The sequence below is a fragment of the Hippocampus bargibanti genome, linkage group LG19, assembly GCF_051943395.1.
Source record: "Hippocampus bargibanti isolate YZ-2025 linkage group LG19, ASM5194339v1, whole genome shotgun sequence".
Lineage (NCBI taxonomy): Eukaryota > Metazoa > Chordata > Actinopteri > Syngnathiformes > Syngnathidae > Hippocampus > Hippocampus bargibanti.
Window position 1 is genome coordinate 6,530,551 of NC_142752.1, and position 12,150 is coordinate 6,542,700.

The 12,150-nt window shown below is 42.2% G+C and overlaps 1 protein-coding gene across 1 annotated transcript in view; it reads right to left on the reverse strand.

Moving 5' to 3' along the window:
- Positions 1 to 7,166: 7,166 nt before the first annotated feature.
- adgb (androglobin) overlaps positions 7,167 to 12,150 on the reverse strand; it is a 40,080-nt gene continuing 35,096 nt past the window's right edge. The window contains exons 32-35 of the mRNA XM_089022458.1: positions 11,945 to 12,035; positions 11,766 to 11,865; positions 7,751 to 7,984; positions 7,167 to 7,682 (exon numbers count right to left, since the gene is read on the reverse strand). Coding sequence (XP_088878584.1) covers positions 7,771 to 7,984; positions 11,766 to 11,865; positions 11,945 to 12,035 — 405 coding nt within the window. The 3' untranslated portion in view covers positions 7,167 to 7,682; positions 7,751 to 7,770. The remainder of the gene's footprint in view (positions 7,683 to 7,750; positions 7,985 to 11,765; positions 11,866 to 11,944; positions 12,036 to 12,150) is intronic.

Consider the following 12,150-nt stretch of genomic DNA (forward strand, 5'->3'; position numbering starts at 1 on the left):
CTTAGCTAGGTTCAAATCCAGTGTCCAGCCGTATGGTCCCAACTGGCAATGAGTTCCACGCAGCAATCAACTTCTTCTCAGAGCACAGCAATCGAGCTTGTGTTTCCCCAAGCTCCACACTCAGAGCCTCTCTGCCTTAAGAGCCTTGCTTGCCAATCAAGCCCTGATCAGCTGCAGGTGTGTGGTTTTAATAGCTGCCTTCCACCAGATGGGGCCAAGACTCTCTCTGGGTGGAGCCATCTTCGGGGGATGTATTTGCCCTCCAGGACACAGCCTCTCGTGACATCACAGTATGTATTGCATTGTATTTTGGATAGCCACCCTCGTTTCAAGTTCATATAACTCCAGCCCATATCATTTCGGAATTAACTCTTTTTTTCTGATGAAAGAAGAGAATCTATGGTTTCTTACACTGCATTGAATTTTTAGGTAGTCCGAAAATTCAATATTATGTGGGTCTTGGAATTTGAGTGACAACGAAGCGCTTCCTATTCCCCTCCTCCATAGACTCTCTTCTTTCATCAGGAAAAAAGAGTTAATTCCGAAATGATATGGGCTGGAGTTATATGAACTTGAAACGAGGGTGGCTATCCAAAATACAATGCACCGCATTTGCCGCACCGCTGTGTCCTTATTCAGCCACTGAAAACTATCATCAAATGACGCTAAGCACTCCTGATAGACGCATTCTCTGTGTCACCGTGTTGAGTCCTCACAACTCGACATGGTCATGTTTGACCCCCTACCCCTTTTGCTCTCTGGAGAAAAGTGGGGAAGAAACACCAGGAGGTCACAGCGGGTGAGGTTACGCAGAGTTGAGGCGTGGTGTGCGGGGAACCGAAGGCCTCGGGTTTTCTCGCATCACTGACAGCTGTAGTTAAATCAAGCCAATTGCAACGCACCTGAGAGCATCACCTACCCTATATGCCCGCGAGGTCGTGACAAGCCACCAAGTGCTTGATTTGAAGCACTAACAAGCAAAAGAAAACTGACTGTGTTGCCATGTGCAGACCATAAACAAGATGCTTGTGGACAGACAGAAGGGGGGGAGATGACTATTGCGCACGATCCATAGTGACAACTGCAATAACACCAGCACTAAAAAAAACATAAAAGACAAGACACAAAACTCACAATGATCCCCCAGAGGGATTTGAAGTTAATGAGCCGTTGCTGAAGAGCCGGCGGTCGACACGCGATCGACGCGCCGTCAAACAGGCACACAAATGAGTAGGATAAAGAATCTCTAACAAAGCTGCTCGCAACCCTTGTAACAGGAAACCTCCTCCTGTCAATCTGCTGTATCATGATATATTGAGCAAGACATCAAATTAATACATTTGATCAGACTTTTAACTCATTCACTGCCAGATGTGCAAAAAATGTGTCCACTCCAGTGCCAGGGTTTTTGTCATTGTATACTTGAATTACAGGACCCACAGAGTATTGAGTTTTAGGACTAGATAAACATGCAAGAAACCTTGGACTCTCTTCTGTCATCAGAAAAAAAGAGTTAATTCCAAAATTGTATGGATCTGGAGTTATCTCAGTTTAAAATTGGGGCATCTGTACAAAATACAATACATACATATTGGTTTATATAGCACTTGATCAACAGCTGAAGTTGGAACAAAGCGCTAACATGGAAAAAAAGGGAAATGCTCCCCCTTGTGGAACGGGAAAAAACAATACCAGAGGCCTAGCCAGAGTTTCATCGGCACTCTAGCAAGAAAACGAAAACCCGAACAAATTCGGGAATGGCGCTCGACGTCATATATCCAATTCCCAAATACATTCGGGAATGGCAGTGAATGAGTTAACACTATTAAACATCTTAGACAATATTAACTCATTCACTATCAGATGGTGTGCAAAAATGTGTCGGCTGTACAAAAAGCAAATGATGTCCCTTCGTGGGAGGGAAAACAATTATCAGAGACCTGACCAGCGCTTTATCAGAATAAATTCAGGAATGGCAGTGAATGAGTTAGAAGGACTGCAACCGCTTGACTGCATTCGCGATACCACAGCTGGTGCCCTTTTCGATAAAGCGTTAATCTGACCCGCTGGTGTCGTGGAGCAGATGGACACCAATGTTGAAAGAAAGGCCAGTGCCAGATTCAAAAGTCAAGAAGCAAGTGGATATTTTTCCCTTTCTTTTTCTCCACCTTCCGCAAAAGCACAATAACCAACTATCGCAGCCCGCAGGCTTCAGATGGTAAATTAAGCGCCGCAATAATCCTCCCAGATTTGCTCTTGCGCAAACCAATCCGGCGGGAGGAACCGGCGAGCTAACATTCTCTGGGCTCTGATGTGTAAACTGCAATCACTGACTTCATTTAGTCGTTTGCAACACAAAAGCAATTAAACTTCATCACATACCCCGGCCCCCCGCATTTATCTCACTATGACAACATCTGAAGAAGCTAAATCTGCCCAAAAAAGCAAGAACGTCGATCAGCTGCATGCAGCAAAGTCATTTCTGTATTACCACCACGGACAATTTGTAGCCGCTTTGACCCGGTTGTTGTTTTGGATCGCTGCCACCTTGCTTGATTGAAATGAGACTGACAGGTCTGCACACACAGAGGACATTTGTCATTTAAGACAAAAATCACATATGCCACTGTCAATTTACATTTTACAAGTATGTGAAGGAGAGCTGTCAACATTTGACACTGTCAAATACTGAGTGTGCACCTCCTCTCAGATGTAGAAATACGCTGCGCAAATATTGATGCCGTTCAAGCCTTTAAAGAGGAGGTTTATCTTCACGGCTAATGGGGAGGTAAAGGAGGATCTTGGGAGACATTGATAAGTGGGGAACGCAGGGGCAATTAGAAAGATCCATAGGAAGGCAATCTATGAGTGACAAAGTGGCAAAGTGAGAAAAAAGGAGCCTTAGCGGAGAGTGCCAATGCTTATGTGGAACTGACGCAGCTTGGAATTGAAGCGGATTTACGTGGTACAGGAGATGTGAGACAATCTCTTTTTGTCAATGGATGCTACAGCTTTGTGTTTGCTTTCAACATTTAGCTTGTAGCAGGCGTGCACATTTCACCATGAAATCCCTGTTCCACTGGTGAAAAGGACGCTTTGATCCTCTCCTCTTTCATCGAGAACTGCTTGAAATAACAAAGAAGGTACAGAAAGTTATTAAGATTGAATGACTGTCTGTGACTTTTGTGTTATAGTAATACATTTCATTCATAAGCGCTTTTCAAAACTCTCAAGGTAACTTTACAGTCACAGGATACGTTTTTTTTCTATGGGTGAGCAGCAGCAGCCACACTGAATAACTCCAATAGATAGAAAGCTAGCTAGCTAGCTAGCTAATAGAGATAGCGAGATAGCCAATAGCTAGATAGTTAGCTAATAGCTAGCTATCTATACATCTAATAGCTTGCTAGCCAATAGATAACTAGCTATATAGCTAATATATAACCAGCTAGAGAGCTAATAAATAGATAGCTAGATAGCCAGACAGCTAACTATTCCATTGTTGTTGTGATGCGTCACATTATTTGATACAGTAAAGTCGCGTTATATCGATATTCAAGGGAGTCCGAAAAAATATCGATATAACCGGGACTATCGATATATCCGACCCTGTTTGCATGTAATTTTCTCCGTGCATGCATAGAAATAGTATCGATGTAACCGGGACTATCGATATATCCGATATCGATATAACGAGACTTTACTGTATTTTGTTTTTTTTTGTTTTGACTTCAAGATGGCACCGCAAGAGTGCCTGCCTTGACAGCAGCTCCACCTTTCTTTTTTCTACTTCTTCCTTTCCTCTTCCTTTTATAACTTTGCTGCTGTGAAATGTAAATCACTCCATTGCGAGACTAATAAAGGCTAATCCAATCCCCCCCCCCCAAAAAAAAAAAAAAAAACACAGGAATTGGGCTATTGTACTTGATGACAACTACTATTTTGAGTACTTTTTATGCTTTTCATGGTTTGTGTATTGTTTTTATTATGACAATTTTAAGTTTTTTGAAGCACTTTGTGGTTTTACCTGTGAAAAGTGCTATATAAATAAATCTTACTTACTTACGGCACCCCCGTACTCCCAATCCAAAGTCTTCTCGGTTGTTTTACAAGCCGAAACACTCCCCACCCTTTCCGAATAACAAATTCCGTGTCTACAGGACTTGAGTTATGCGATCTGACGATGGCGCGGCTGGAGGTCGGCCAACGAACAGCTTAGAGACAGTGAAGTCAATGAGAGGCGATTCAAGGGAGAAGAATTCGCCAGTTTTACAAGAATGAGGTCGCAATTAAGTTAGGACGTCTGCCATTGCGTCCAGCCTCCGGTGCCGTCTGCAGCTTGTGAGGTGTGCGCCGTAGCGGGTGTTACACAGGGCTTGGGATGACAAGACGGAGGAAGAAAAAGCTTGTCAGTCTGTCGGCCTTCAGCTTTTGCTCCCTGGTGATTGTTTTCTATGAAGGTAAGGTCTTTTGCAGACTTTGAAAGGTCTTGCTCCTCGTTTTTTCTTTCAGAAGAGCCATCCTCTGAGACCTGACCTCTCAGCATTTTCACTAACAGCGGGTTGGCATGTACAATAGAGCGCGATGGAGGTGGGGGGGCATGGAATCATAAAATCAGACTGTCTGAAGACTGTCTGTAGCAAAGCCAGCAAGTCCCTGATACCGCCCTTTACCGTGCATGCGGAAATAAATCGATTAAGCCGGCCTTGATTTATTATCTCCTAAATGAAAGGTGAATTAAAGTCCCACCACCGTCCCTGCGCCATTCAGGGAATGTGAATCCAGTTCCCTTTAATTGCATCATCCTAATATGTGGCTCCATTGAAGAATCCAATATTTTCTTATTACTTGTGGGAAGTCAACTCGCACGCGTTTCCTTTCAAGGTTGCACGATCCTTTTGCCTGCCATCGTTGCGTCGTGCCAACAGCCGTCAATTAAGAAACAGCCTCTCCATTAAGATAGCCAATTACAGTGTAAGGGTAATATCTCAGGGCAAAAAAAAGAAGACGCACGGGCCATCCGTTGATCCCTATGGGAAGGTAAGATAGAGGATTTTGGATGGAAAAGCAGTTTTTTTGGGAGGGGGGGGATGAAGGTGAGGAAAGAAGTGGGAGAGTAGAGAGAGGCAAGGCAATGTTTCGAGGCAGGATTGGATTGGATTGGATTGGATATGCCTTTATTAGTCTCACAGTGGAGAAATTTACATTTCACAGCAGCAAAGTGATGAAAGGAATGGATGAAAGGATGAAGAACAAAATGGCGGCAGAATCAATGAGGCCTGACAGAGTGGAGTGAAATACACATTAACTCATTCACTGGCAGGCAATGTGAAAAAATGTGTCCAATCCAGTGCCAGGGTTTTTGTCATTTTCACTCAAATTGCTGCTCGGACCCACAAAATATTGAGTTTTAGGACTACATAAACATTCAATTCAGCGTAAGAAACCTTAGACTCACTTCTTTCATCAGGAAAAAAAATCGTTAATTCCGAAATGATATGGCTGTGGAGCTATCTGAGCTTGAAATACAATACATCGATTTATATAACGTTTTAACAACAGCTGAAGCGGTAACAAAGCACTAACATGGACAAAATGCCAATGCTGCCCCCTTGTGGAAAACCCAAACAAATTCTGGAAGGATTGCTCCACGTCACACTTTTCAATTCCCGAATAAATTCGGGAATGCAAGCGAATGAGTTAAGGAGGAACAGGGCACAAAAAACCACATGAACAAACACAATTTTCCAGTTTTGGACAGCAGAATCACATCGTTGTACATGTATTTGAATGTGAGCACCACTCAGAAAGAAATTTTTTTTCTTCCTTGTGACAAATGCAATTCCACACATTTCACATCAATAATAATATTACAGCCTCTTTCCATTGAACAGATGATACCATTGTGAACAGCTGTTCTATGGAGAAGAAATTACAGTGCATGCATCAGAGTGACAAGTTAGTACTATCCACCATCACTAGATGGCACCATAATCTCATTCATTCTCAACCACCATTTTTGAAATAATCACAACTCACTCAACACTACATATCAATATTAAAACCCCAAGCCACCTTTCAAATATTAATATTCATAAAATTGACTTACTTGGAGTCTTGCGCATGGAGCAGGGCACCCGCTTGGATTTTAAACAGACCAATCAATCAATCAGCAGCTGGCGGGAGGTTGCGTGACTTCGGGCCATCAAGTCAATAGGGTGACCTTTGAGAAAGCAAACGATTTGCAGAATATTATCATGCATGTCGGTGTCAGGGCGGCTGACAATGTCCTTGGATTCAATAAAATGGGTAGTTTACATGTAATGCTGAATTGCATTTGAAGTTTAGTTGGACTCAAATGATGTATTGATACGAGAGAGAGCGATTGGAATAGGCAAATATTGACAAAAACAACCCAATGACCTCTGCAATTGTTTGTAGGGCTCCTGCTATGGTCTTGCTTTCCCATTGGAGGGTGTCTGAAAGTTGACTGTGTTGCATCATTTCTTGACCACCTGTGGACTGATTGCAATTTGTTCTAATTGTAGTGTGAAAAACATACCTGAAGGAAGAGTCAAAGAATTGTCTTCTTTTGTATGAACACAAAAGGAATGTAAACAGAAATCACTTTAAAACACACATTGTCTGAGGTGCACAAGCAAAAAAATGTTTTAATTTGTTTAAAGCATTTTTGTTTTTATTTTGTTAAAAAAACATGGATACCATATTTTCTGATGTATAAGGCGCACAAGAGTATAAGGCGCATCCTCACTGAATGGTGTATTTTCAAACTTGTTCCATATATGAGGTGCACCGGAGTATCAAGCACACATCAATGAATGGAAAAAAGTGAACCAAATATATAAATATATAAAAGTTTTCAAAATATATGGGACACCATATTATGAGGCGCTACAGTAAAGTTTGTTGGTAAATTGTACAGTACAGTAAGTTTGTTTGCCTTGTGGACCAGAAAATACGGTATATTTTTTCACTCCATTACCTAACTGCAGACATGTAGTTGTGTACACAGAGATGTGACTAAGTTCTTTCTTTTTGGGGGGATTACTTAAAAAAAAGAGAATAAAAAATAATAATAATCCAGAATACAGTGAGAGCCCAAATAGTTGAGCGGTGATGGTGATGAAATACAACTATGCAGTCAGTTGATTTTTCATCAGTTTGTTTTGTATTTGTGCAACAGACTGACATATTTGCACACTTCTTCAAAATGTCCCTTCACAGTCAGAAAGAGCCGCCATTTTCTGACAGTCCGAAAACTCAATTCATTCCACGCCTTTACTCCTTTCATCAAGTGTTATTTTCCCCTCAACAATTCAATTTCTAGTGATCACTCTGAGGTCCATGAGTTGCAATACTTTGGTACACCGCAGCTGCCTATCTTCACTTCTTTGCTTCAGTCACTTGTCAATCAATAAAATGGTGTCAATAGTGACGGATTCGCATCTGAACGCGGCCAGCATAAATGCCCCGAGTTGAGTTTTCTTGGCATTGAAATAAAATTTAATGAGGCAGTGAGATGAGATGTTTGTTTCAATGGAGCGTCCGGTTACGTTTCATATCCACTGTAAGTTTATCCTTCCTCCTTTTTATGCCTTTGTGAAGCCATTTGCAGATGTCGTTGGATTTTTGATTTTCTCTTGCTCCTGTAACATCGCCGTCTGTAAAGATGGAAGAGAGATACTAAAGAGGGGCATCGTTTTGAGAGGAGTTTGAATTATATCTTCACCTGAGTCCAAACGAGGACCGCTAAGTTCCATCCGATGACGGTGAGGAAACCTGCGGCTCCTCATACTGCGTCAGAATCCCTTGCATCCGTTCCCTCCTGGTTGTGGCTTTGCGTTCGCGCTCCTCCACCAGCATGTCGCGCTCCACCTGGTAAGCCTGGATCTCTTCCAAGCGCTTCTTTCGCTGGCTCTCCTCCATCTCGGCGCTCAATAGGATCGGGGTATCGTATTTCTTCCTGTATGAATTACGGATTAAACTTGTTAACATGTCATATGGTTGGTTGAGCAATGATGAAATGTTTTTAAAACAAGGGTTCCATCTAAAAGCACCTAAAAGCTAGCAACCACTCATTTGATGACAATGAAGTTAAAATCTTAGCAAAAGAAAATGAATGATTTGAAAGGGGAGTAAAAGAAGCTATTTTTATGAAACAGCAAAACCATTCACTAAATTGCTATGGTGGTGTGAGGTTTAATTTGGATCGTTCTTACAACACACTCCTGAGATCGTTACCACGTAGGCTTAGTTATGCTGATGAGGTAATACCAGAGCAAATGGGGCAATCAGGCCAGTCGTAGACCATAAGCAGTGAGGACAATAGAAGTACAGTAATCAGTGTAGCCTCAAGAAATAGTCCTCTGCTCCCCCCAACCTGAGAGCAAGGACCTATCATAGCAGAGGTCTGGTACTGCCACCTCTGGACAGTAGGGATATATATATATATAGGGGGAGCTACCAGCAAAATTTTAGTTCGCTGACGAAGCCTCTTGAATGAGAAGTGAAATGTCCAACACCTTAAAAGAACTACAGATGACGGCTGAAGAAACCTTTTCATTGATAAAACAAGGGTTGTCATTGTTGGGGATTTTCATCTAGTTTTTATTTTGGTTGACTTTTAACTCAGTAAGGGTATTTGATTGACACTAGAGTGGAAGTTGTGCAGTGGTTGATGCACCCTTTTATTGACCTCTCCTTCAGAATATTTTAGACTATGTGGTGTGATCACAAAGTGCTACAAATAGTTTTTTTTTGTACTTCTAAACACTAAACCTTACAATTTAGACACTTGCCGGATGGGACGGGCAGCCGCGTGTATGCTTCGTGATTGCAAATGTGGCAGTCAGATGGAAAAGTATGCGGCGGAAATTGTAGCTTGACAATTCAGGCTTTATCTGACACACTCGGGCTGTAAATCCCGAATGAAATCAGTGAGAGTGTTGCTGCTTTTAAGGCTTCATTGTAATGCCACTGAACGATGGCACAAGAGTGGGTCTGTCTGTGTTTGATAAGAAGGCAGTGCCATTTGCCAAAGTTTGTCGTTGGAGGAAGAGAAAAGTACAAGTGGCCATCTGAGGTGCAAACAGAGGGGGGGGGGGGGGGTTGCTTTTTTTCTGAAGTTAATGATGAGGGGAAGCCTGTAGCAGTGCTACTGAAGTTAAGAGTTAATGAGCATTGGCCAGTGTGAACTATTTCAGCTGTGTGTGTGTCGTTTCGCCTTTGGACCATTTTGCAGGCCGCATTGTCGGTAGCCATTAACAGCGGCACGCACGCGCACGCACAAACACACACACACACACACACACACACACACACACACACACACACACACACACACACACACACACACACACACACACACACACACACACACACACACACACGCACGCACACACGCACACACACACACACACACACACACACACACACACACACACACACACACACACACACACACACACACACACACACACACACACACACACACACACACACACACACACACACACCCGCCCTGAGAGGGCACTTCTCACTGACGCGATGAGCTCAACGGGGGTCCTGAAATAGCTTTTTGATTAAGAGACCCAAATACCGGCTTCATTTGTCACGGCCTGGGGATGGCCTGCGTGAGGGGAAGGCGAAATGGTGAAAGGCTGAGACGATGACATGAGAGACAAAAACGCACGTCCTCCGGGATGGAGACGCTTGCTTTGTATTCTCGCTGACTTGACACTTTGGATACTGACAAGCCTAAAATATGGCGATATCTGTCAGTATAGTAAAATAAACTTGAGTCAAGCTCATTCATTTTTTTTTTTGTTCTTTTGACTGCAAGACGGCGCCGCAAGAGTAGCTGCCTTTCTAGCAGCTCATATATTTTGTTTTCCTACTTTCATTCCTTTCATCACTTTGCTGCTGTGAAATGTAAATTTCTCCACTGCGAGACTAATAAAGGAATATCCAATATCCAATATAGGGAAAATGTATTATTAGTTGTCAATTCTCCTCTGCATTTCTCTGCATGTCACGAACATCTGCAGCTGACAACAAGGCACTCTAAAGTGGTTACTCCAGGAGGATAAACAACAGGGAAAATGCCTTTTCAGGGTGTATGCATAGCTAGTGCATGTCATAATTAGTGCCGGATGAACTGAGGTACGCAAATATGTACCACATTCCAAAAAAAACTAACAAAATAAGGGATTTGAAAAACAGATGAATGTGATAGCGCCACTAGTGAATAAGACAAAGTTCTTAGTCTGTGTAGGTTTTTTTCCAGTAATGATCCTCCAATGTCATTATTAACTCATTCATTGCCAAATGATGTGCAAAAATGTGACCGCTCCAGTGCCAGGGTTTTTGTCATTTTCACTCAAATTGCAAGACCCACAGAATATTGAGTTTTAGGACTACATAAACATTTCATGCAGTGTTAAAAAAACTCAGACTCTCCTGTTTCATCAGAAAAAAAATGAGTTAATTCCTAAGTAAAATGGGTCTGGAGTTATCTATGGTTGAAGTGGGGGCAGTTGTACAAAATACAATACAATACATACATATTGATTTATATACATTTATTTTGGAGAGTTATCTGGATTGAAAATGGTAGCGGGTATACAAAAAGGAAATGCTGCCACCTCATGAGAGGGAAAAAATTGCCAGAGGTCCGATCGAAGCTTCAAATGCACACCCCGTCAGAAAAAAAAAACTGTGAATGGCGCTCCACATCATGCTTTTCAATTCCTGAATAAATTCGGGTATGGCAGTGAATGAGTTAATTTGAACAAATCACGGAAATTACAGAATTTTTAGTTTAACTCACTTCTAGGGATTTTAAGCAGTACGCATTTATGAGCAGGTAATGCAGCTTGAAGGACAACCGACACCACTTTTTTGTTTCCTGATATAAAAAAAAACGTTTTGTAGCATCTAAAATACCCAAAACACGTAGGATGATATTTTTAGTCAAATGCAAAACACCAGTAAAAATGACTTAGTGTCCAAGAACTACTTCAAATGGAACCCTGAAGTGGCCAGTTTCAGAAGGTCCCGCCCCCTTGTTCGTGATGTCACGCCAAGACGTCTTGCCTTGCTCGAGAATCAAAACAATGGCTTCAGATTCGGACACGATGCTTTCTTGTTACTCATCCAGTTATGAATATGATTCAAATAGTTCTGAAGAGGAAATCATAAATGTTTGCAATAGATTAAAGAAGTTAATCCGTGTCATTTTGAGGCATCTGGACAGAAAATGCAGAAAATGGCGCCAAAGCTCCGTTGGAAATGCGCTGATTTGTCAGCTGGGAATTTGTGTCAGCGAATATCAAATAGTTGTCTTGGTGCAACACACAATGATTCACCATCGCGTTATTTATGTGTTTTCCTTCTAATTTCGCCATCAGACTAATAAAGGCAAATCCAATCCAATCCAATACGGATCAACACGAAGTTTTCAGACCAAACAAAGTACCGCAAAATGCATTGTGTGTCGCTTTCTCGGTCAGGGGCGTTCCCTCCGTGACGTCAGGAATCGTCACCAACTCAAAAACAAGACTTCCTGAATATTCAGTGAGAGTCTTAAAACGTAAAATATAGCTATATGCGGTGGAATCTTTGTAAAATACACTCAGTAGAAGGCATTTGAAGTGATTTTACAAATTGGACACAACTTGTCCGAGGCGTCGGTTGTCCTTTAAGCAACTGTTTCAAAAAGTGACACGTTTAGCAGACAGACCCACCTGACGAACGGTGTGAAGTCCAAGGGAGGAACAACGATGCCTAACAGTTGTTCAATCGGAATACCGTGAGCGTCAGGAGGAATCGGGCTGCTGCCATCATCTTGTGAAGAACAAACATCACATTGAAAGCAAGATGGTTCAAATCTGCGGAAGAATTGATTTTGTTTTTTTTAATCTACCTGAGTCGCTGTCGTCCACCTCTGGAATTGGAATTTCGACATCTTTGGGTGGATAAAATTGACTGATCCAGTTGAGACGTAACTGCCATGCCTTCAACAACACAGAAATCATTACAACACCCCAAAACAGGAGCCGAAAACCAACTACGGGCATAAAAATTGGGACAGGGCTACAGCATATCCAGTATAAACCAGCGACTGATGCG